Raw genomic sequence first — 25,985 nt, 5'->3', positions numbered from 1 at the left:
GGGTGGGCGTGATGAGGGCGCTACGGCAGGGGAGGGACCCCCGCATGACCCCGCGGCAGGAGCAGGGTGGCGGGCAGCCCTCCCCTCACCTGCTGAGGACCCACGACCTCCTCATCTGGAAGGGAGGGGGGTGGCGTGGCGGCCACACCTGACCCCCAGGGGAGGCAGCTACCCACAGGTCTCCCACCGCCTGGAAAAGACAGGCTGCCGCCAGGTTTAGGGAGTTGAAAAGTCAGTTAATTTCCTGACAAAAGGGCAGGGGGAGCGGGGCTGGGTGTCTCCGTGATAACTGCTTCTGGGGGCGAGCTGAACGGGGCAGGACCCTGACTCTGAAGGACTCTGGCTGAGCCCCCGTGGTGCGTCTTGGGGTGGGTGAGGCTGTGCCGAGGGTCTGCTCTGGCCGGGGAGGGAGTCAGGCTTCAGGGCCCCCTGTGCCCCAGGGGCCCTCCCCGCTAGCTGCTGCTCTGTCCCTGGGTGGGGGCTTCGGAGGTGCTCAGGCAGAGCTCTGGTTTGGGGGGCAGAGGGAAACTGAGGAGCCAGGTCACCGGGTCTCTCGGGGCCACGTCAGGGGCTCCCCAGAAGGCAACACAGACCCCCAACCACAGGCCCAGGAATGGCGGGGCCCTCTCTGTGAGTGCTGCTCCTTTTCTGGCCCTTGGCAGAGAGAGGCCCCAGAACGGGGGTCCCCACTGCTTCAAGATGCTGGCCTTTACCCCAGCAAAGCTCCAGGGGTCAGGGAGGAGGGGTCAGGGAGCAGAGACTGGAAGGCGACTCGCCTGCGGGTCCTCAGCTGGTGCCAAGGGGGTTGCTTGGACGTGGAGGAGGGAGGTGAGGCTGAATCCTCAGGGGCTCAGTCATCAAACGGACCACTGCCTGGGTATGGACGCCCACCCCCCGTCCCGCCCCCCATGGCTCTGCAGCCTGGTACCTGCCACCATCCAGGCCCAGCCCAGGGCTTTCCAGCACATCCACTCTGCCCATGCTCTGCTGCCGTTGAAAGGCAGGTGTCGGGATTCCTGGTCTCAGAGTGATGGGCAGGGACCTGGGGGGCACCCCCAGCGCTGATGGTGGGGCCTGCCTTGGTCCCCGGTCCCTGGGCATGGTCGATCCAAGCCCTGCTCCCCCGGAAAGCCATCCCTGGATGCCGGTGGCTCTGGGCTGCTCCCTCTAGCCCCAGACATGCCAGCCCCTCTCTGGTGCCTTCAGAGGCCCACATCCTCCCAGCCGCCAAAGGCCCGGCCGAGCTCTGGCTGGGGAAGCCTGGCCCGATCAGAGTGAACCCAGCCGCTTCCTGGCCCAGCCTGAGGGCCAGTTCTCCCCTCTGCGGCTCTGCCAAGGGCCAGTCTGGCCACCCCTCCTGTGTCTGTGGCCCCTCCCTCTCCATCTTCTTCCTTCTGGAGTCCACCTGCCCACTGAACAGGTCCACGACAGAATTCGAGATGACCCCTGACCTGCCCACCCTGGCATGCCCCCCCATGTGAAGTGCCCCCACCCAGAGGCTCTCATTAGAAATCTGGACCTTCCCGACACCCTGTCCCCTCAGTCTGCCCTGTCCACGACGGGTCCGGGGGACTGTGGGCTACGACCCCACAGGCGTCCACCCCAGGACAAGGTACACGGGGTGTGTCCTAATCTCACCAGGGCTTCCCTTGCCCCAGCCTCCTGTCCTCCCCGGGAAGCCAGGCCGCCTGGCCCTCAGGCTCACAGAGTGAGTTCTAAAGCCCCTAACTCATGAGCAGGGCCCGGCTCCATCTCGCCCGCTCTCAGCCTCAGATGGCCATGACCCTGGGCCCCTGGGCCTCTGCACAGGCTGCTCACGCTGGGAACATGCCAGCCACACTGCCCTCCACCTTGCTCACTCCTGGTGGTCTCCAGGCCCCTGACCCCCAGCCAGAGGAGGCCCTGCTCGTCCGGTATGTGCCTCTTTCAGCTGGGAAAGAGGGGCTTATGGGCCGCTCTGTGCGTCCCTGCCTCTGCCTGCCGACCCCTGCACTCCCAGGGCAGGAACCAGCCCAGCCCATCACAGGGGCTGCTCTCAGTGGTGCCACCGCTCAGTGGCTGCTTTAGTCTCCGCGGCGGTCACTTCTGGTCCCTCTGTCCAGATCAGAGGGCTCACGTTTGGGGACACTTGTGGTTCTGGAGAAGGTGCAGGTTCTCCAGAGAAGCTGCCTGGAGAATGTTCAAAAGACACTCTTATGGGCCTCCATAGCGCAGTTTCCAGATGTGGGCTTCCCTGGGTCCCTGCTGGCTCAGCTGGTAAAGAATCCGCCTGCAATGCAGCAGACCCTGGTTCGACTTCTGGGTCGGAAAGATCCGCTGGAGAAAGGATAGGCTACCCACTCCAGTATTCTGGCCTGGAGAATTCCATGGACTGTATAGTCCATGGGGTCACAAAGAGTCGGACACAACTGGGAGACTTTCACTTCACTTAACTTCCCTGGTGGCTCAGACAGTAAAGGCTCTGCCTTCAATGCAGGAGACCTGGGTTTGATCCCTGGATCAGGAGGATCCCCTGGAAAATGGAATGGCAACCCACTCCAGTATTCTTGCTGGGATAACCCCATCAACAGAGGAGCCTGGTGGGCTTCAATCCGTGGAGTTGCAAAGAGTTGGACATGACTGAGCGAGTGAGTATGCAGTGAAATTTCCACGCCGGTTATCGGATGTGACCTCTTATCACAAGGTGATGTTGTAAAGCCCTAAAACCAAGACCCTATGGCTGTTGGGTGCACCCAGGTGGGCCACATGTTGGGGGGCTGTGATGCGGGGTCCCCCCACCATCCCCAGACATGCTTTGCCTGGGCTGCGCCAAATTCCCCGTCTCCAGCACTACTCTGAGAGCGGCCAGGTGACACAGGTCCACCCTGGCATCGGCATCTCGGGCCAGGGTCTCACACCACCCCAAGAAGCCCCCGCCGGGGGTGGGTGCTAGTGGTCTGCTGGGGTGTCCACAGGCCCCAGTGGGTGGGGGGTGGGTGGACCCTGCTGGGGAGAGTGCCCCTGTGCGGGGGCAGGCGGGCTGGCCACCTCGCTGCCCACACAGATGGCTCTTTATGTGAGACCTGACCTGTGGCTCCCGGCTGGCGGGGGCAGGGGGTGCTGGGCACGCTGACCAACCTGCTGCCCGGGGTAGGGGTGGGGGTGGGGGCAGCAGCTCCTGCAGGGCAGGACGGGGCAGGGAGCGGCGTGCCGGCCCCGCAGCTCTGGCTGCAGCCACAGTTGCCCCCCTTCAGTCTGTGCTCCACGTGCCAGGCTAACAGCTAAAAACAACACGGTTGCACGGTGGCCCCAAAGCCCCCTCCCTCCACGCGAAGCCTCAGGTCCTTCCCGGGGCTTTCGGGCCTCAGGTCGGCCCATCCCTTCACCTGTCTGTTCCACCCTCCAGGCTCCTCCTGAACCCGCAGGTGCTCTGCCGCGCTGGTGCTGCTCACACAAGCCAGCGGGTCACCCCACAGGCGTTTCCACTTGCCGCGCCCTCTGCTTGGGGGCACAGCTCCCCAGATATCCTGGCTCCCTGCTCCCTGAGCCCGGGAAGATCTATTCTGTGGCCCAGCACACCCTCCCGTCCTTCCCGAAGGGCCCAGGTCTCATCTGGATGGAGAGCTTCTCCTGAGAGGCAGCGAAGGCCTTTCTGAAGACCAGCCTGGGTGCCGGGCATTTTCTGGTGCTGGACCCACGCGCACGGGCCCCACACGTGGCTCGCCTGGTCTGTACACCGCCTCCCGCCTCTCCTACACGAGGATCCGGAGCTCAGAGGGGCCCCCCACCCCGCCATTGGAGAAGTTACCCCGGAGAAGCAGGCCTCTTCCAGACTCGGGGAGGGGGTCGCGGCCGCCCTGCTCTGGGCAGCAGGAGCCAGGCTGGAGGAGGGCCCGGGAGAGCGGCGTGAACGGACGCCCGGTGAGGAGTGCGGACCAGGAACGGGGTGGGGAGGGAGTGCTGCCAACCCAAACAGCCCGCGCGCCTCAGCCCCGTGCTTAATCCACAAAAATTTCCATCTGCCTCTGCAGCGCTCGGAACCCGGGCAGCGAGAGGCCGTCCACTCGGCAAAGTAAACACAGCTCCGCACGGCCGCTGCCGCGTGTGCGAGCGTCCCGGGAGAAGCCGCCGCGGCGGCCATCTTGTGCCTCCCGACGGCCAGGCTGCAGCGCGGCCCGCGGCCCGGGGAGGAGGCCGCGCTCGCCGGCGGGGCCTGCGGCGGGACCTGCTGCCGTCCACCTGCCGCCCGGCCCAGGCAGGCGGGGGCTGCCCTCTGACCCCGCCGGGCCGCCACCCCGCTCCCAGCCGCGAAGGCTCCCGGACACCCCTGCCCGGCTCCACAGACCCCGGGTTGGGAGGTGGTCCCCAACCCAACCGCCGGACTCCCAGTCCAGCCCGACTCTGGGCCCACCGTCTGCAGCATCCGCAGGGCCGGGGCCTGGGCCGGCTGCCCCTTTCCCAGCCGGTCGCCTCCCGGAGCGGCGGGGACAGCCCTGCCTCTGGGACGTCTATTTTTGGTGGTGACCAAGCCACTGCTTAATATGCAGGACCGGCCGGGGGCAGGCTGTGCCCTGACCCGCAGGGTGACAAGTTTAAAAAAGGGCCCATTTTGATCAAAAGACATGTTTTCTTCTGAGGTCGGCCAAGGCGGCGGGGCAGGGTTCGCCACAGAGACGAAGCTGGGGGCGCCCTCACGGCCCGGCCCCCCGGACGGCCTGCCCAGCCTAAGCCCGGCCCTTGATTAAAGAACCGCGAACAGGCTGCCGGGCGCTGCCCGCCAGCCCGATACGCAAGGCCCTGCCCGCCTGCTCCCTGCCCCCAGCCTCTCTCAGAAGCCATCCACCCACAGAAGCCGACACAGACTGGAGCTAAAGTTTGAAAAAAAAAATGTAAATTTCCTTTCTGGCCAATATTGGAGGCCTATAAATAGAGTCATTCAGGAGAGGCCGACTTAGGGGGAGTGGTGATCGTCCCCCGGCTGGGGTGGGAGAGAAACACCCAGGAAAAGGGGGGAAGTGGTCCCGGGGGGCTGCCCCGGATGTGGGGAGCAGGAGGCCGCAGTGCAGGTGGGGACACCGAGGCGGAGCAGCGCGGGGCTCTCCGGCTGGCCCCGACGCCCTCCCTGCCCGCACTCACGCCCGCTCTGCAGTCAGACGCCAGGCCCTGAGGCTGGGCTTGCCGCACTTCCCCTGCCCCAGGCCCTCTGCCGTGAGGTTCCTCTCCCCGGGGCGTGGATCAAGCCCCGCATCCTCCCGACAGCGCCTGCCTTAGTCGCACCATCCCCTTTCGTCCCCTCCGCTGACCAGTGGGAAGACGCACACGTGAAAACTGATGTGATGTGACCTCCTGGGTCCAGGACCCGTGAGTCGGGGGCGGCTTGAGCTGCGGCCGCTGGCTGCAAAGTGCACAGGGGAGGCTGGGGCTTTGCCTCTGTGGAACGGGAGGAGGGTGCCCCTTCGGCCCACACGCGTGTGTGCACGGCCTTGTCCTTTCCGTCAGAGGAAGGCATGTGAGTGTGAGAACACAAGGCGTGGGAGCCGGGCTTCCCGGCCCTGGACTTGGCTCTGCCCCCTGAGGCAGGACTGCAGAGACGCGTGGGGTCTGGGTCGGGGGAAGAGGGGGTACAAGGGGCCTCAGAAGCCCCTGACTGGCCCCGCCACAGGCAGCTCTGGGGCAGACCCCAGGCCCTTGGGTGTCGGGTATGGGCGCGGCAGCCACAGGAGACCAGGCCTGGACAGGTGGCCCAGTGCCCACGTACCCTCTCCTTGGGCAGAGTGGGAAACTGAGGCTCACAGAGGCTGGTGAGCAGTGCCCACCCCCGGGGAGGGCGTCCCTGGGATGTCCCGGGTGCGTCTCCACCGGCCTCCTTCAGTCCCAAGCCCCCCGGAGGTGGGGCCTATGACACGTGGGGTGCAGTCTTCCAGATCACCATTTTGGCTGAACACCCCCCACGCCAGGCCCCCAGCCTAGAACCTGAGCTGGAACAGACTCCCAAAGCCAGCACTCACATTCCTTCCTGGGAGGCCAGGCCTCCGAGGGGGTGAGGCTGCCATGACGGGGGGACGGGCTCTTACTGGCCAGGAGGAGCTGGACTGGCGGGGTACAGAGATGGGGTGAGCCACGAGGGCAGCCCTCCTGCTTCCACGTCAGGAGAGGCTCAGGACCCCAGCAGGGCGGGCACGCCGCCCTGAGCATCAGCTCCAGGCCAGTGGAGCGCTCACCTCCCTCCTGTGACCGTGGCCTCTTGGACATGCCCCCCTGGATACTACAGGGTCCTAAGGATCTTACCCTTGATGGGATGGAAGGGCTGGGAGGCCTATAGGTCCCCTGGGACCACCCGACCTATGCCCTCACTCAGGGACAGGGAGCCAAGCCTCTGAAATGAAGGGGTGGGATTTTAGCATCTCCTGCAAAAACAAGACTCACGGATGTGATGGGCGGCCGGGTCCTCTGACCTTGGGGGTGGGGTGTGGGGCTCCTGCAGAGGTGGCTCAGCCCCTCCGAGAGGGAGTCCTGCTCCAGCCCTTTCAGTGGGACCTTGGGGACGAGGGTGGAGTGAGGAGGGTTTGGACGGCGGCTCAGGCCCCGAAGCTGACCACACTGCCTGCCCATCGGCCCTGGTTCCTCCCTTTCGTGCTCACGGTGGTGCCAGCCTGGGTGGGGGGTCAGATGGTCAGACCTGAGTCTCCCAGGCCTTTGTCCCGGGGTGCCCCCTAACCCTGATGGGGGCTTCACCCATAAAACCAAGTCTGGCATGTGGGCCCCAGGGTGCTGGGCTGTGCTAGGGGTCCTGCTGGGGCAGTGGGCAGAGTTCCGGGCCATGCTGCTGCTCCCGTCCACAGCGGCTGCTCACCTGGGGCCTTGGGGAGGGCTGTTGAGGGGAGCTGTGTGCGGGCGGGGGCAGGTGGGCAGGCCCGCATCACGGGGTACGTCTGCCGTCTCTGGGGGAACCTGGGTGGAGGAGATGGGCGTCCCGCCACACAGATGACCCCAGAGGGCCCTGCTGGGACGGCATTCCCCACACTGCTCCGGGTGGGACCACGTGGCTGGTTCTGCCAGTGGGATGGAGCAGCAGTGGTGTGTGTGTGCGGCTTCTGCGCTGGGGCTGGACCTCGGGGCTAGACCCGGTGGACCACGTCCCCCGTCTTGGCACGGAGTGGGTCTTTGGGAAAGGAGGCTCAGATCAGTGACCAAGACTTGGGTGCTGAGGGAACCCCGAGTCCTGGGGAGCAGCTGTGGGGGGAGGCTGAGTTTAGGGGCTAGTTTTTCTGGTGGGAGAGCAGCCCCAGCAGACAGAGGACTGAGGCCAGAGCAGGAACCGGGGCGGGACACCACGTTTCTACCTGAACAACCTCCAACTCGCACACAGACTGCAAGGGGCACCCTGACCTTGAACAAACGGGGATGGAGCATCTCACAGCTGCACTCGGGCTGTCTGCTGCCGGGACAGCCCCGCGCCCTGGGGCTGGGCCGTGCTCCCCAGCCCTCCCAGGGCTGTCCAAGGCAGCGCGGTTTCTGGGAACCTGGCTTCTTGGCATCTCGGGTTTCCGACTTAGCCTCTCGTCAGCACTGACAGCCATCGGGCCAGGTGGCACCCACAGCTGGAGGAGTCTCCTTACGCAGCTCTTTGTTCACTGCAGCTAAGTGGTTCCTCGTTTCTCTGTCACTCAGAGCATGGCTAGCATCCTGGTACGTAGGCCTCTGACCCTGGAGCTTCCTTTCCTGGGATTCAAGGTACATGTATTTTTAATGTTCACAGATGCTGCTAGATTCCTTTCCAGACATGTAACCCTGTAGTAATTAGAGTCCCCACCAGCAATGTGTAAGAATGCCTGTTTTTCCACATGCATGCCAGCACCGGGCATTATCATTTTCCTAAACCATGATGTCACTGTGCATTCCCCTGGCTACTGGTGGGGGTGGGTCTCTTCCCACAGATCTTTGGCCAAAGCTGGGCCGTCTGTTGAAAGACGCCCCCTGAGCCAGGCTCTAGGCAAGGCCTGTGGGGCCGCCGTGGCCGTGAGAACGCTGGGTTCTGACCTTGGCTCCCTCCAGGAGCACAGCAGCCCCGTCCCAGGGCTGGCAAGTCTCGTGGCTCGAGGGGTGCAGGGACTCCCTGGCAGGCCTGCCCACCTCTGCCCAGGAACAGGGATGGCAGTGCTTAGCGCCAAGTGACGCTTTCATTCTAGGTTTATCTTTGAAACCCTAGACAACACAGGGCTTGTGTGGTTTGACTGAAGAGCCAGCACCTCAGGACCTAGCCATCCACTAAGACGGTTCCTCAGGAAAGAAAAAATACACTAACCTTAAAATAACCAGTTCCCAGAATAGCAGCTAATGACGGCTTCTGAAGGGGGCCCTTTGATCAGGCAAAGCCCACGCCTTTGCCTATTTACGGCCCTGCCACTCAAGAGCAGTTCACCAGCAAAGAGAGGAGTGTTGCAGGAGCAGAGGGATGTTGGGGAGCTGGGCACAGGGTGGGGGAGCCCCTTTGAGATTGCCCAGCCTTCAGAGGCAACTAGCCCCAGCTGGAGATGAGGTGCCCCGTGGAGTCCGAGGCAGCCTGGGAACACAGCCTCCCAAGGTGAACACTGTCCCTATGGCCCCCAGGAGCCAAGGCTGGTGGGAGACAGATGCTGTTATAAGAACCAGAATGCCAGGCGGGTGGTCATCAGGGAAGAGTGGGTCACGGGCTCTGGAGGCTCGAGTCTGAGGACTGGGAGCCCAAGAGGGTGCAAGGACGTTCAGAGGGGATGCTGGGCCTGGGAGACGCTCCCCTACCCGCCCCCACCACCTGCCCCACGTCAGCACCTGCTCACCCACTTGGTGTTCGCCAGCATTTCCCTGGGCCGGGCCCGGTCACATGCTTGGGGGCCACTCCCGACTCCGCCCGCCAGCACACCACAGTCTGAAGTTATGGTGCCAGAGCCTGCTCACCAGCCAAGCTTGCCTACAGAGCGCTGGGGATGCGGCTGACACTGAGAAACTGGATCTCAAGTTGATTGAGTTTTAATGAATTCAGATTTAAATACAGATCCCCAACTCAGTTATTAGAAAACTTTAACAACAGTTGCTTAGGAATGCTAATTTAGGCATGAGAATCTCCCTTGACAACTGTAAATCTTCTGATATCTAAATGCAGACCGAGCAGTTCTTAGGAAAACTCAGCATCCAGATAGAGGCATGTTCTAAGTTTAAAACACACACTGGCTTTTGGAGACAGGATGTTGTCCACCCCAGCCATTCTTTTAATATTATATATTGAAATGATAATGTAACATTTTTTTTTAGTTTTTGGTCATGCTGTGCAGCATATGAGATCTTAGTTCCCTGACCCAGGATTAAACCTGCACCCTATGCAGTGGAAGTACAGAGTCTTAATCAATGACCCCCAGGGAAGTCCCAAAGTGATAATGTTTTAATCTACTGGGTTAAATAAAATATATTGCAATGAATTTAACTTGTTTCTTTTTATTTTTCTGACATGGCTGTTAGAGAAAGTTTGAAATTATACCTGTGGTTCCCTTTATATTTCTATTGGGCAACGTTGGTCTGAATTGGGGATCAGCAAACTTTGTTGTAAACTGCCAGATAATAAATATTATAGGCATTAGGGATCATACACAGGCTTTGTCACACATTCTTTAGGTCAGGGGCCGATCTGGTCCTTGGGCCCCAGTTTGCTGCCCCCTGGTCTAGAGGCTCCTATCTCTAGATCCTTGGCTTCAGTGCAAGTTAGTGGGGGAGTCCTTTCTCTCTGAGGGCCAGGGGGCTTGGAGAAGAGCATTCTTCTCAGTCCAGTCCCTAACGACTGCTGGCCCAATACAGAACCGCTGGAGCCCCAGAATGAGATCTACTTATCACTAAGACCCCACAGACCAGCATGAACCAGACACGTTGCTACTGCCCAACGTCTCCCAATTTCATGGGGAGATGAAGCCTAGGAAGGTCAGGAATCAGTACACGGAGCTGGAGCAGCAGCCATCAGACCCAGGGTGCCCAGAAAAACTCCACCTTCCAAACCCTGACTCCATGCCCTGTGAGTGAATGAGACCTTGTCTGCCCACAAGACTCATTGGCCTTGATGAGCTAGTCTGGAGGTAAGAGAGATCAGACGCTGAACGTGCAGTTGGCGTGGAACCCACAGAGGTAAGAGGTGTCCTGAAGGCATCTGATGAACTGAGTAAACTTGAGCTTTGGTTTTCACAGTCTCACAGGGGATGGATGCTTAGGTATCCAAGCCCAGACCTGCCCCAGGTGGGAAGTGTCACGGCAGAGCCCTACGTAAAGCTGGAACCTTCAAAGTGCTCTGTGTTCAATGTGAAGGTTCAATGGTCAGTAAGAAATAACCCAGTCCCTGAAAAGACTATATAGAAAATTGCTTTGCTGCTAAAAGGAGTGGAACAACATTTGATCTGAGAAGCCATATCCACAGCTGGTGTGCTCAGCTTGCAAGCCCAAATGCATACCACATGAGCGGTCTCAAAAATGTTGAGCCCAGAACTTACAGTTCAGGCTGGTAGTGCTCCCACATGTACAGCAATGGAAGAAATCAACATGGATCCTCCCCAAGGTCAGCTCCACATTAGACCTCAAAAATCCTCAGAGATACATGGTAAGATATACGAACTTACGACTAAAAAAGGAAATTCTCAAAGGGAACAAAACACCATGAATGAGAAAAAAGCATAAACAGATAAGGTGACTCACAAAGACTCAGACACCAGAATTAACAGAAACTGAATCTGCCTGCAATGCAGGAGACCTGGGTTTGATCCCTGGGTTGGGGAAATCCCCCGGCAAAGGGAATGGCTTGCCCACTCCGGTATTCTTGCCTGGAAAATTCCATGGACAGAGGATCCTGGCAGGCTACGGTCATGGAGTCGCAAAGAGGCAGACATGACTGAGCAACTTACATTTTCACGCGTTCAAACATAAAATAGCTGTATTCAATATACATCACGAAATTTTTTTCAAGTTTGAATGTACAAGTGAAAAGAAAGGTACTATAAAAAGGTCTATCAAGTATGCATAAGAACCAAATAGGATTTCCATAAATAGAAAAACAATCATTGAAATTTAAAATTCTTTGGATAAATTTAACTGTAGATTAGACACAGTTGAAGAAATAATTAGTGAATTGGAAGATGGATCAGAAGACAGTATCCAGAATACAGTACAGAGAACCAAGTGATTTTTTATAAAAGAGAAAGAGAGAAGCAGTAAGAGATATGAGAGAACTGAGATGGTTGACCAAGTGTCTCGTGAAAGTTCCAGAAGAAACAGTGAACTAAAGCAAAATATGAAGAGATAGTGGCGAGTATAACCCAGACCTGATGCATTTCACCAACCGCAGATTAAGGAAGCTCAATGAATTTCAAGCAGAATGAACAAAAGACACTCTCTAATAACACCGCTGCTGCTGCTAAGTCGCTTCAGTCATGTCCGACTCTGTGCGATCCCACAGATGACAGCCCACCAGGCTCCCTCATTCCTGGGATTCTCCAGGCAAGAACACTGGAGTGGGTTGCCGTTTCCTTCTCCAATGCATGAAACTGAAAAGGGAAAGTGAAGTCGCTCGGTCGTGTCCAACCCTCAGTGACGCCATGGACTGCAACCCACCAGGCTCCTCTGTCCATGGGATTCTCCAGGCAAAAGTACTGGAGTGGGTGCCATCGCCTTCTCCCCTCTAATAACACAACATGGTGAAAATGCAGAACACAGAGTAAAGGAAAGAGCTTAAACCAGCCAGAAAGAAAAGATGCACTGCCTTCTGAAGAGCAATGACTCATTGCCATCTCTGTTCTCAATAGAAACAATGGAAGTCAAAGAACAGCTTGATGATATTTTCAATGTGTTAAAAGGACATCATTTTGGTAACCTAGGGTCTGGAATTTTGTAGCCAGTGGAAATATTTTTAAGAACAACAGTAAAACTGTCATTTTAAAACAAATAAAATCAGAAGGGTTTTGATTTTCACTGAATAAAATTCTAATGAATACTTCAGTCAAAAAAAAGTGACCCCACATATAAGATCTTAGACGAAAAATAAATGATGCGTGACAAAAAATGCAAATAGATGGGTAAATTTAAACACATATTGATTATATAAAACACTACTAATTATGTTCGAACTTACATACACAACAAAGCATATCAGTTAGCTGGAGAGATTGAAACTAAAATGTTTAAGGTACTTATATTATTCCAGATGTGGGCAAACATAGAAATGGATGTATTATATAACTGTTATAAAGTCCTAGGTTACCCTCTACAAGAACGGTCATGTAACTTTAAAACCAGTAAAAGAAAACATGCAGCGAAAAATAACTATCAATTCAACAAGAGAGAGGAAAGAAGAGCAGAGTAAACATTAGAAAGTTTAGTACAAATAAAAAGCACAAAATACATGGCTATAAATCTATCAAAATATATTGGAAATTATTAAGTATAGATGTATAATATATTTATTAAGTATAAATATATAATTATTAAGAAATTGAGTATAGATGTATTAAATGATTTTTTAAAATCTAGGGTTTACAAAAGACATGTAAAATGTGTATATGATTAAAAAAGAATTAAAAAACCCAACACCAAAATTAGAAAGAAAAAAAAAAAGAAGAAAACTACAGAACAGTGTCTTTTATGAATATAGACACAAACATTCCTAACAAAGTCTTAGCAAACCAAATCCAATGCCAGACAAAAGAGACTGTGCATCATGATCAAGTGGGAAAGACAAGATTGGCTTAAAACCCCCCAGCCAGTTAATGTATCACATCACATTAATAGAAATAAGGGCTAAAAGCACATGCCCATCTCAAAAGTTGCAGAGTGGGCACTTGAGAAAATCTAACATCCGTTTGTGAGAAGAACCCTAAACATACAGTAGGAATAGAAGGAAACACCCTCAACTCAACAAACAGCACTTAATGAAAACCTGCATCGTATTTAATGGTAAATGATGGAATACTTTGCCCTACAAGACTTTCTCCAGCCACTTGTAGTTAACATTTTACTAGACAGTTCAGCTCAGTTCAGTCGCTCAGTCATGTCCGACTCTTTACAACCCCATGAAGCTAGTATAATTAGGCAGAAAAGGAAGTTAAAGACATACAGACTGGAAGGAAGACATAAAATTGTCCTTATTCGTACATGACGAAAGTGAAAGTTGCTTCGTCGTGTCTGACTCTGCGACCCCATGGCTGCAGCCCACCAGGCTCCACAGTCCATGGAAATCTCCAGGTCAGAATACTGGAGTGGGTAGCCATTCCCTTCTCCAGCGGATCTTCCCAACCCAGGGATCAAACCCAGGTCTCCCATATTGCAGGCGGATTCTTTACCATCTGAGCCAGCAGGGAAGCCCCATATATGACATGATCCTATATATAGCAAATCCTAAGGAATCAACAACAGAATTTACTAGCATTAATAACAGTGAAGTCACAGTTTATAAGCTTAATATAAAATTTTAATTGCCTTTCTATGTGCTGCTGCTGCTGCTAAGTCACTTTAGTCGTGTCCGACTCTGTGCGACCCCATAGACCAGGCTCCTCTGTCCCTGGGATTCTCCAGGCAAGAACACTGGAGTGGGTTGCCATTTCCTTCTCCAATTTCTATACACTAGTAACAACTCAAAAATGAAATTAAGAAAACAATTCCATTAACAGTACCATCAAAAATAATAAAATATTTAGAAAGAAAGTTAACAAAGGATATGTAAGATTTATATACTAAAAACTATAAAATATAATGGGAAGAAATTAAAATAGATCAAATAAACAGAAGGATATACCATGTTCATGAACTGGAAGACTCAATACTGTTACGATGCCAAGTTTTCCCAAATTGGTCAGAGATTCAATTCAATCTCCAGGAAAACCCTATCAGGTTTCTCCTTCTTTTTTTTTTCTCTATTTATTTATTTTTTTGGTAGAAACTGAGAACCTGACTCTAAAATTCACATAAAAATTCATAAAATATAGAAAGGGCAAAATGATTTGAGAAAGAAGAAAATTGGAGGACTAACACTACCTGATTTCAAAACTTACTACAAAGCTACAATAATCAAAATAGAGTAACGTGCATTTAAAGACAGGGCTAGAGACTAGCAGTCCAGAATTGAGAATCCAGAAATAAACCCATATACTTACGTTCAATTGATTTTTGACAAAGGCATCATGAAAATTCAATGAGGGAAATGTAACCTTTTCAACAAATGGTATCAAGGCAACTGGATATCTTTAAGTAAAAGGAACAAAAACCAAACCAAAACAACAAAAAACCCCAAACGTTTCCACAGATCACATCCCAAAATTAATTCAAAATAAATCACAGACCTAAATGTAAGAGTTAAAACTAAAAAAAACTTCTACAAGAAAAAAAATAGAAGGAAATGTTCATGTCCCTGGAATAGGCAAAGAAGTCTTAGATATAACATCAAAAGCATGAGTCATACAAGAAAAGATAAGTTGGACTTCTTTACAATTTACAACTTTTGTGTTTTAAAAGACATGATTAAGAACAGGAAAAGACAGCCACGGAGGGGGAGAAAATTCTTGCAAGTCATATATCTGATAAAGGACTGTATCCAGAACATATCAACAACTCTTACAACTCAAGAACAGAACTACTTAATTAGAAAATAGTCAGGAGGGTTGAATAAACATTTCCCCTGAGAAGACTATGAATGGCTAATAAGCACATGAAAAGTTGCTCAACATCATTAGTGATTAAGGAAATGCAAATCAAACCCACAGCTAGAATGGCGAAAAGAAAAAAGATCAACCATACCATGCATTTGTAAGGATATAGAGAAAGTGGGACCTTTGTGTGTTACTGGTGGGAAATCAAAATGGTACCAACTCTTTGGAAAACAGTTTAGAAGCGTTTTAGAAAGTTAAACAGAAACTTACCATATGACCCATCAATTCCCCTCTTAGGAACCTGACCGAAGGAAACGAAAACATATGTCCATACACAGACTCGTAGATAAAAAGTTCACAGCGGCATTGACCATAATAGCCCCAAACTGGAAACAGTCCAAACGTCTATCAACTTGCAAATGGATAAACAGAATGTGGTTGATCCATACAACAGAATGCTGCTGAGCGTTAAGAAGGCAAGAAATACAGATGCAGCGCAGACGACCCTCAAGAACGTTACATTATGTGAGAAAAGCTAGACACAAACACTACCAGTTGTCTGATTCCATTTACAGGGAACATCCAGAAAAGGCAGATTTCTAGTCTTACAGAAATTTAAGGATACAGAGACAGAAAGCAGGTCAGTGATTGACTGTGGCTGGTGGCAGGAGCTGGCAAATGGAATTGAGGGAATTGGGGGTGTTGAAAATGTTCTCAAACTTCATTTTGATGTTCGTTGCACATCAAATTAGAGATTTACTAAAATGTGTTGTCTGCATTTACAGTGGGTGCATTTTACGGCACGTAAATTGTACCTCAAGAAAGCTTAAGAAAAAGATTACAAAGAAAATTAGGTTTGTATAACAATGATAATAGGCTTTAAGAGGGGGGAAAGCCTGCCTGAGAGAAAGAGGGTGCTATGGAATTAGAACACATTGAATCCAGCAGCGAATATACAAAAAAGTGAATATTATATGTACCTGATCAGAAGATCTAAAACATATACGAGGCAAAAAAGGACAGAAATATAAAGAAAAGTAGGAAAATCCTCCACAATAGTTGGCACTTCAATACACTTCTCAGTAATGATAGATCAAGTAGATAAAAACATTCCAGTGAGGAACCAATTAACAAGCTTGTTCTAACAGACGCAAGTATAACACCGCCCTGTCAACTTCAAAATACGTGTGGTATTCAAACAGGGAAGGTACACTTACAAAAATTGATGACATCTTGTACCTTTGCAACATATTTCAAAATGTTTCAAAAGATTGATGCCCCGCAGAGCACTTTGTCTGACAGTAGAGCAATGACACTTATAACAATGATGAAAATCATATTGCAAAACATCTCCTGGGATAAACAAGAGGTCATAGTGGAGACGCGAGAAATCTTTATGTGAATGAACATGAAAATCAAATGCTGCAGATTAAAACCTGGGGCATGAAGTTTCAGTGGCATTTAGAGAAAAACCAAAGTGTAGCCTTGAGAGCACACATTAGAAATGTGGAAAGTCTTAAAATGAATTCAACCTAAGAAGTTAAAGAAAGAATAATACATTAAACCCAAGTAAATAGAAGGAAGAAAATAAAGTGAATGAAACAAAACAAGCCAACAAAAGGGAGGATCGGCAAAGTCAAGCGTTGGTTGAAGACGTGAATAAAATTGTCAAGGAGCCGGCAAGCCTGGCCAGTGGAGATAAGTGAAGGCACAAACAAGCAAATGAAATAGGGGCCTGGTAGCTCAATGGTAAAGAACCCACCTGCCAATGCAGGAGACAAGAGAGTTTGATCCCTGAGTTGGGAAGATCCCCTGGATGGGGCAGGGGATGGCAACCCACTCCAGGATTCTCGCCTGGAGAATCCCACGGATAGGGAAGCCTGGCAGACTATACAGTCCATGGGGCCGCAAAGGGTCGGACACGACTAAGCGACTAAGCAGCAAACTGCTGATGGTAAAGGTGCTAAAACGATGAGAAATGCCAATAAACACGAAAACTAGGGTGGAACGCACACGTGGTTAGAGTGAGCAGCTTATGGAAACTGACACAGGAAGAGATAGAAAACCCCACCTGTCCCATAACCATCCACGTCATGGACTCCATTAAAAATCTGCCCACAAAGAACACGGCAGGCCGGGCGGCTTCGCCTTCGAGTTTCTCCAAACATTCTGGGGAAGAAAACCCTAGTCCTATACAAAATATTCTAGAATACAAAAGAAGAGAGGTTGCTTCCTAACTTGTTTCGTGAGGCTCTCCTAAACTGGATGCCCAAACAGATGAGAACAGAAAGACATATCTCACCCACAAATGTGAGCACAAAGATTCTGAAGAAAAGGTGAGCAAGAGAGTTGCTGCAGTGTCTAAGAAAGATTATACAATGGGAAGGACTGTGGTTCAGTGGGGAGAGGCCAGAGACCACATCGATGTCTGGAAAAATAACCTAAGCCCAAGATAAAAGAGGCCCAAACTCAGTGGGCAGGGTGTGCAGCGGGCATGCAAGGTGAGCAGCTCTGAGGGGCTCCAGGGACGGAGGCAGGGGGAGCCTCCCGGATGGTCGTGCCTCCGGGTCCTGCTTTTAGGCTGGGGGGTGGAGAGGTCTGGGAGGAGGACTGAGCAGGAGGAGGGAGGTTGGGGCAGACTGGGCCCTCCTGGTGCAGGGCAGGGGCTGGGGAGGTGCAGCAGCCGGGGACCCGGGCTGGGGGCATGTCTGTCCAGGAGAGAGGTGTGCCCGGCCAGGGTTCTAGGACAGGGGGCAGTGAAGCAATGCCAGGTGGGGGAGGGCCCTTCCCACCCTTGCTCTCTGAACTGGGGCCTGGAAACCCAGGACTCCTGGTGTCCGGCCCTGAGCCATGAACATTTCCGGCAAAAACAGAGAAGAAAGAACTTCTCCCAGCCCACTGTGTTCCTCATATCAGCAAAAGCAGTGTGAGCTGAGCTTGCAAAATAAACAGGGCTCAATGTAAACACTGCAGCAGGTCCAGGGGCCGGAGCTAAGAATACACACTGGGGGGAGGAAGGTGGGAGCCGACTGCTTCATCGGGTCCCCAGAGAGCCCAGGGTCCTTGCCCCGCGGCAGCCCTGATAGGGAGGGGCCCCGGGGCTGGGGGTCGTGTTCTCAGGACCCGTCTCAGGGCTGGCGAGGCGTGCCCCCCTCCAGGGCAGAGTCTGACCACCGCCGCCAGCGGACCCCGCTGCCTGCCCCCACCCCAGCCCCCAGCCTGGCCCTCCTTGTTCAGACGCAGCCTCTTCTCACCAGACCCCTTGTGTTTATGAAATTCTTTTCTGCTGTCTCTCTCCACCTTATCTGCCCCTCCGTCCGTGGCTTCCGCTGGGGCTAGCTCTAGTAACCAGCTTATTAGACAGCTGCACAAACTCCTTGGGCCTCAGTTTCCCCACTTGTAAAAGAGAATTTATTTGTGCAAAGGCTGTGCTTCCCCCGCTCCCTCCGCCAAGCATGGGGCACAACTTGCAAGAGCAGCTCCCGCCTCTCCTCTGGGGACCTGCGGGTCCCCCAGGCCCCCGGGTGAGGCCGGGGTGGGGGTGTGTGGTGTGGGCCCGGGCAGGACGCTGCTTCGGCCCTGCACACCCCTGGCGCCAGGCAGGCCTGGACAGCCAGCCCAGGCCGGGGACAGGTGTGCCGGGCTCCCCGCCCCAAGACAGGGGTTGGGAGGGTGGGGGGCCGCGTGCCTCCCAAGCCCCCTCCCCCTCCTCTCCCAGCCCCTCTTCCTGCGGCAGTGAGCCTGCTGGGAGGAGGCTGGGAGGAGACCGCCGCCCTCCCCACCGAGGGCGAGAACCGGAGCCCAGATGAGGAAGCAGTTGGGGGCCAGGCTCCCTTCCGGCCTGAGGCAGGCCGGGCGTGCGGGGAAGGCCCGGGGCGGGGGCTTGGCTGGCGGGCCGGCTGGCACTGCCACCGCCGCGGGCCTGCTGGGCGTCCGAGGGCCGGACGGCTGCTGCGTTTCCTGCCCCCAACTTCCCGCGTCAGCAGGATTGCCAGGGGGTTGTTTATGGTCCTGATGGCCCCTGCGATAAGCCGATAACATGGGGCCCCTTCCCAGGGTCCATCTGCGAGGGGCGTCAGCCGGCGGGGGAGGGGCCCACAGAGGCCTCGCCTGGGTCTCTGCAGGTCCACGGGGGGCGGGGAGCGTGGAGCAGGCTCAGGACTCTGAGTGATGGAGCCTCTAGGCCGAACCAGGTCCACGGGGCAGAGGGGGTGAGGCAGAATCCTCGCTGCCCAGGAACAGGTGGCCCCTCTCCTGGGTGCAGAGCCTGATGGGCGGAGGCCGCCAGGGGCCTTGCCCCCAAACCTTGTCCTCCAGGACCCTCCCCTGCTTTGTTGTTCGGATCTGAAGAAATTTGGGTCCGTGATGGGGTACCCCCAAGGCCAGCACAGGTCCCACTTCGCCCGCCACATTGCCCCTGGCTGACTAAGGGCCATGTCTTGATTTTTAGACCCCACAGGTGGCTGGAGGGCTGCAGGGGACCCTAGGCAGCCCCATCACCACCCCCAGAGGACACCGGGCTCCAGTCTAGGCTTAAAGCAGTGGCTTGCCCTGAGCAGGGCAGAGTCATAGGAAAGCCCCAGGGCAGCGGGACAGGGGACAGACCAGACCAGGGCAGGGACGCGGGGCGGGGTGGGAGCATCTGGACGGTGGGGTGGCGGATGCCCCCAGGACGGCTGGGAGGGGGCGCTGGCTGCGGAGCTCACTCAGCAAGTGCTGTCCCAGGGCCAGGCGAGGGGCTGGGGGGTGGGGGACCGGGTCTGCTCCCTGGCTCTACCTCTGCTTCATTTACTTTTCTGCTGAAATGTTTGTTTGGCGGCACCAGTCTTAGCTGTGGCGCAAGGGCTCTTATTTTTAGCTGCTCCATGTGGGATGGGCACATGGACTCTCCTGTTGTGGCACGTGGGGTCTGGGTCCCGACCAGGGACTGAACCTGGGCTCCTTGCATTGGGAGAGCGGAGTCGGCCCCTGGACCACCAGGGAAGCCCCCTCTGCTTCCTGTGATGACCGGAAGCCCCACCTGGAGGGCTGGGTCTGCTGTGCTCGGCACGGCCACCTGCGGCTTCTCACGGAACGCGCCAGCCCTGGTCACACACAGGAGGCAGAGTGAGAGCCAAGGGCCGGCCACCAGGGAGGCGGAGACCAGGGCCCCTGAGGCCCTGATGCCGCCGTCCCGGGGAGCGGACCATTGTGGGCTTCAGTTCCCATCCTGCCAGACAGGGCACCTGCCACTGGGCTGTCTGCTGTGGGACAGGACAAAGGCCCTGCTTAGGCCTGTGCTGACCGAGACGGGCCAGCCCTCCAGTGGCGTCAGGATGTCGGGCTCACACAGCCCCGGGGGGCAGGCCGGAGGGTGAGGGCCCCCGTTTCAGCTGGACAGCAGCCCTCCCTCTCAGACCCCACGTACTGGATCGTGACCCCACACCCGCCCCAGCCGGGGAAGATTGCAGGTGGGCAGAGGGTAGTCCTGCAGGCCCAGGCTGGGGGGGAGGGCAGCAACTGGGAGCCGTTCCCCTGCCTGCCCGCCCAGCTGCAGCAGAGATGGGCACGTGCCAGAGCCAGGCGTCGCCCAGGAAACGGAGCAGTGGATGCCCTCCCTGCCCAAGCAAAATCCCTCTATTTTTAGCCCCCCCTGCGGCTCTCAGATAAGGTCCATGCAGATGAACGAGCTGTTTGGTAAGATAAGAGCCCGCACCTGACCACGGAGACGTCACAGGGCAGCATGGCTGCCCCTCCTGTTCCACAGATCCGTGGGGGCTCCAGGATGCTGGCGCAGACCCAGGGGAGGACCAGGGCACCCCAGCCACTGAGGCGGCCGTGCCCTGGAGCAGAGGGAGCGTGGGTGTCCACATCCCGCCTGGACGCCCAGCAGGGCCTGGGCTGACACTGCCCACCTCCCGCTGCCCTCGCTCAGATGCCCGCAGCCCCTGCTCCCCGCATGACGCACCCTTGTGCCCCTGTCAGCATCTCCAAGTCCCTGAGTGCCCTCGGGCTGGAGCCAAGGGAGCGATGCCCACCTCAGCTATGCCAGGGAGGGGCCTGTGGGTACTCGGTGCCACTTGCCCATAAGGATGCCCCCTGTGTGAGGTCTCAGACCAGCCTGGACTCCAGCGTCCTCTTCCCTCCCACGGGGATGATACCCACTGCAGACGGGGAAGTAGACGGCGCCTACCTCAGGAAGGCCACACAAGCTCAGACGGAAGGAGAGGAGGAGGAAGGAAAAAGGGGAGACGGACGGACCGGGGGAGACCCCAGACGCCGAGCCATCCGGGGCCAGCGGCAGCGTGGAGCGTCGCCGGGGACAGCACTGTCCAGGCCCCAGGACGCCGCCCGTGGCCGCGGGAGCCAGCCCAGGCTCAGGTGCTTACCTTGTCCTCCACGCGGTTCAGGCGGGCACCGATCGAGTTGCTGCCACGGTCCTTCGTCTTCTCTGTGGGGCAAAGCACCCGAGTCAGGGACGCGGGCGCTGGCTGATGGGGTGGGGTGGGCAGGCGACCCCAGGGTGACGGGGGTTGAGGGAGCTGAGTCGAAGGTCTGAACCTCCGAGGACATCTCCTAAGAGCTCTTCCGTGGTGGGAACTTCAGGAGGCGATGGTAGGGGGAGGGGGTGGGCGGGCGCTGGCCGGCTTGTCAGTGTCCCACCCTTCCCGTTTCCTTGATTCCCGAGAGCGCGGAAGACAGGGACAGCCTGCCTGAGATGGTGCCCACTGTGCCCTCCACCCCCGGGAGACACTTGCTTTGGCTGGGGATGCCTGTTGCCCCTGAAACCCCCGCTGTCCTGCCCCTGCCTGAGCTGCGCCTCCCGCCTGAACCTGGGTTGGGGCAACCCCAAGGAACTGGCCTGGCCCTGTGCTCCCCATGTGACCGCAGCCCGCTCCACATCCTCAGAGCTGCAGAGCAGCACCCACCTCTGCCGCGATGTTCCGGCTGGCTTCTCAGTCCCCAGCCCCACTTCCAGGCCCATACCTTCCCAAAGACCTGGTCACGTTTCTACACCCAGATCATCAGTGGCCTAGAAAGGCCTGCCCTTATAGGGACCCTTGTAGGTTCCTGTGCTAACTGCAAATCCTGTGTAAATTATGTTCAAAGCCACCTTGCTTTGGGTGGGTCAACCTGCCCCCATCTCCCTGGATTTCCTGGCGAGACATGTACCTTCTGATGGTGGGAAGAGGCAGGCATGGGTGGGGCGATGGTAGGAGGGTCTGGCATGGGCTGCCATGCTGAGGGTGCCTTGATGCAGAAACCCACCTGAGACGGAGATGAAGAGGGAGGGCTTCCCGATGGACTGGTCCAGCCTGGGGGGAGGGGGGAGGGTGGGGAGAGGGAGATGGAGAAGCTCATGCTTGGCCCCTGGGCCCCATACTGACATCTGGCTGATCAGTGGGCAGATGGGCCAAAGTCCCCAGCAAGACAAGCTGCCCGCCCCTTCTGGGGGCCGCCCCCTGCCACCACCCCAAAACCAGCCAGGTGCCTCTCAGATTCCAGAGGCCCATACTCCCATGGGGGGCCTGGGTGGGGGGTTCAGAGGTGAAGGGCAGTGGTTGGACTGTCCCTTTGTCATCCTCCCTGGGTACAGCAGGATCCCAGAATAGCCCAGTGTCCTGTGGCCGCTTCATAAACACCCCAGGCCAGGTGCCTGGAAGTGTCCAGAGAGGCAGGACTGCAAGAGGTCCCTTCCAGGACAAGGCCAGGTTGCTGGGCTGGATGGGCTTCACATCCCTGTTGTAGGTCAGTGACAGGGGTGGGGTGAACAGGGGGCAGCCTGAGTCCCTGCCTGGCCAGGGTGGTCAACATGGGTGGTCTCCCAGCCACACCCTGTGCCTCACAGAGCTCAGTCCCCAGGCCAACCCACTGCCAATGTGCAGCTGGTCTGAGCCCATGCAGGCCCCTCAGGGGCAGGCGGCCTCCGGGAGAAGAACTCTCTGGACCGTGGGCCAGAAGCCAGAACACGTGGGCTTCCAAGAGTTGGGGTGCTCAGCGCCCAACCGGTAGGTTCTCCCCCAGCCGTGTATCTCCCAGGACTTGACCTGGGCCTGCTCAACAGCAGGTGAGCTGGGATTTGAAGCGTCCCCACCCCGAGACTTGGGTGCTGGTGGAGCGACCCCCCATGCCCCGCCCTCTGCCATCCACGCCACGCTCCACGCTGACCACACTCCGCCCTGCCCCCAGCCCGGCGCGCTCACCTCCTTTGCAGCTCCTTGATGCGCACCATGAGGTTGAGGTGGCCCTGGGAGTACTGCTCGATGACGTCTCGCACGTCATAGGGCTTCCGCGCTTGCTGCAGCAGAGAGACAGAGTCAGGCTGTGCCTGCGTGTGTGGGCCAGCGCCGGGCACAGGACGGTCCCTATCCTCCGTGTGCATTTGGGATTTAAGGAGCCGCCCATGTGGCACCAAGGGGCAGGCCTGGATCAGCGCACTTGCCGTGGCTGGGCTCAGCCCCCAGCCCCCATCCCCCACCCCACCCGGGAGCTGGGTGACCCCAGGCCAGTGACTCGGGCTCTCTGGACCCAGGGACCTGCCTACTCTCCATTCCCAGGCCCCCAGCCCTGTTTCCAAACTGCCTTGGAAGAGCTGGCCCAGCTGAGGGCCTGGGGGCAGGGGGCGATGAGCATGGCTCCGGTCAGTGGCAAAGAGGGCAGTTTTGTGCAGCCCCCACCGGCCTGGGTCCCAAGCTGACCACACCCTCGCTGGCAGGCGCCTGCACTGTTCTCGGGGTGGGGGCGATCCACCCCACCCCCTTCCCCGGCAGTCAGTCCCCTGAGGTGAGCAGAGAGGGCCCCAGGGACAGCCTCGGCCTGCAGTGCTTGCTGTGGGTGGCAGGCCTCCTACCGGAGCTCTCAGGCTGCTTGGGAGGAGAAGATGGTCCCACTATGGGCCTGGGGCCAGGGGGGCAGGGCAGGGGACCCTGGAGCTCCAGGCTCAGCGCCAGCCCTGAGCCCATAAATGCATCCGGGGCTCAGGTGAAACCACAACAGAGAGAAGGAGGCTTCTCGGGATGTCAGCAAAACCTCCAGCCACATTTATGGCCTCGATCCCAGGAGCCCACGGGCTGTGGGTCCCACCCAGGTAGCAGGGTACTGGCTGAGTGGGGGTCTGATGGCTCAGGAGGCCCTTTGCCCACACAAGCAAGCAGGGCTCATTGGGGAAAGGGACTCTGTTGGGGGGACCTCAGGCAGACAGGGTTGGGGGGGCCCAGGTGGTCTCATTAACTCTGAAGGGCTCACACTAGCGATGAGCTGGGAGGTTACTGCTGCTTGCTGGGGAGCAGGGGGTAGCGGGTCTGCAAGAAGCTCCAGACAGCTTGCAGGGCAAGCAGGGGCTGTCGGGTCAGAGGAAGAGAAGGAATAAGACTCAGATGCCCGTCGAGGGCCAGGGCCAGGTCTCAAATCTGGGAGCCCCAGGGGCCCTGTCCTCCCTGCCCGAATGAGCCCTACCTCTCCTTGTGGTACCACCCCAGAGGCAGGCTACCCTAGGCTGCGGGCAAGGCCACCTCTGCCTCCATCTCTGGGCACCTCTGGACATGCCCAGGGGCCCTGTCATCAACACTGGCAGCTAAAGTTCAACTCCCTACATGGTTTGGGACCCCAGAATCCTGAGGCAGGACAGAACCCTCCTCCCCATCAGGGACCGGGCACAAGAAGGCCAGGGTGGCTCCTGTCCCCACCAGATTCGCCAGGTGGGGCCCTCACAGCCAACACCCAGCCCCACTTCGGACTCTGGGACCACCCTGCATCCCCATAGGGCTGAGACGCAAGGCCCGTCGTAGGATCTTGGGGTCAGGGGTGAGATGAAGTCTGGCAGGCTCTCTGACGCCACACACCCAGCTCCAGGACAAGTGGAGAGTGGCGCTGGGTGGTAGGCTAGTGGTGACGTGCCCAGGACTCAAGTGTTGCTTCTGTATGATGGGGATGCTGAGCCCTCTGGCTGACAAGGGGAGTGCGGGTAACGTAAGATGCGAGGAGAGAGAGGGCTGGAGGGCCCTGAGTGGCTCGTGCCAGGAGAACTCAATGGCTGTGACGGTGGCTGTGGCTGAGCCCAGGGTCCGTGCTGTGTCTAATGCCTATGGGGAGGTGGTCCTGAGAGGTGATGCCTGCTTTCCTGTGGGCCAAAGGGCTTTATGAGGCTCGGGGCCACCCTCGACCTGCCAGTGCGGTCAGGGGCAGGCTCAGAAGAGGCAAGGCGGGGTTCGGAGGTCAAAGTTGGGCAGGCCTGGCCCAGAATGGCGTGAGTGCTTGTCCTGGCCTCCCGTACACCCTGGGAGGTCACGGACCACTGTGGGCCCCTGAGTGTGTTGAGGGGCTCTGTGTGCACGAATGTACACAGACGTCTCCATGGAAAGGCACGAGAGTGCAGGGGACGGGTGTGTGTGAGCCTGCAGGAGCAAGGGTGGAGAGGAGCCTGGGAGCCGGCCCCCCGCCTCGCCTTGTGCAGGGTGTGGACCTCAGCAGGTAACCGACAGCTGACTGACACCCGGGACCCATGGCCTGGCAGGCTCTTAGGCCCCCTGAGACTCATCTTGGAGTTGATAAGCTCCTCCTTCCCCGCCCTGCCCCCACCAGGGTCTGGTCAGCGCTCCTGGAGGCCTTTGTCAAGTGGCTGCCTGGGGTCCGGCTGCAAAGCTCATCTCAGCTTTCTCTCTGAAGCTAATTTCCTCTGGCGGCAGCAGCAGGAGCCTGAGATGAGCGAGATAATGCCGGGCTGTCCAGACTGACCGACGGTGGACACGGGAGTTCAAGGCAAACTTGAAGGGCTGAGAGGCTCTGGCTCCTCCGGCCAGACACAGGGGCGGCCAGCCGGGTACTTATCGGCCAGCGGGGCCCGCAGGGGGGCCACCAGCCACGTCTGCTGCCCCTGGGGCCAGATGGGGGTGGGCGTGTGGGCAGACAGACAGGCTGCTGCGGGGGAGGGGCCTTGGCAGCTGGGCCTGAGGCGGGGGCCACCCCGGGAGGCCCCCAGAGCTCCTCACCACCAGGGGCTCATCCACCACTTCCATCTTGTTGAGTCCCTCCTCCCTGGAGGCCTCTTGCTGCCCACCCCCTCTAGCCGCCCCAGCCCTGGGCCTTGCCTGAGAGCCTCTGTCCCAGGGGCAGAGCAGGAGGAGCTGCTGCACTCACAGGCCCCACCTGGTCTATTCAAGGGCCTCGGGGCCCTGTGCACAGGGGAGGGGAGGGGGCAGGCCCGTAGGGCTGCCCGGCCTCCTTCCAGAAGCCTCCCAGGCCGCTTGCGGGACGCTGCCTGTATCCTGAGGCAGAAGGGAGGCCGCTGGCCTGGAAGGGAGGGCAGGGTGCCCCCTGAGGACAGCTGTTGGTTTTCTTGCCCGCGTTTCTGTGACAGGCGCTCCCCAGCACCCACACCTT

At 56.9% G+C, this 25,985-nt stretch overlaps 1 protein-coding gene across 1 annotated transcript in view; it reads right to left on the bottom strand.

Moving 5' to 3' along the window:
* Positions 1-25,985, bottom strand: part of KCNQ1 (potassium voltage-gated channel subfamily Q member 1) — a 381,610-nt gene that overhangs the window by 49,137 nt on the left and 306,488 nt on the right. Inside the window, exons 13-15 of the mRNA XM_027531884.1 lie at positions 22,811-22,905; positions 21,876-21,922; positions 20,996-21,057 (exon numbers count right to left, since the gene is read on the bottom strand). Coding sequence (XP_027387685.1) covers positions 20,996-21,057; positions 21,876-21,922; positions 22,811-22,905 — 204 coding nt within the window. The remainder of the gene's footprint in view (positions 1-20,995; positions 21,058-21,875; positions 21,923-22,810; positions 22,906-25,985) is intronic.

This window comes from Bos indicus x Bos taurus, chromosome 29, assembly GCF_003369695.1.
Source record: "Bos indicus x Bos taurus breed Angus x Brahman F1 hybrid chromosome 29, Bos_hybrid_MaternalHap_v2.0, whole genome shotgun sequence".
NCBI classification, from domain to species: domain Eukaryota; kingdom Metazoa; phylum Chordata; class Mammalia; order Artiodactyla; family Bovidae; genus Bos; species Bos indicus x Bos taurus.
This window is presented reverse-complemented; position numbering and strand designations above follow the sequence as displayed.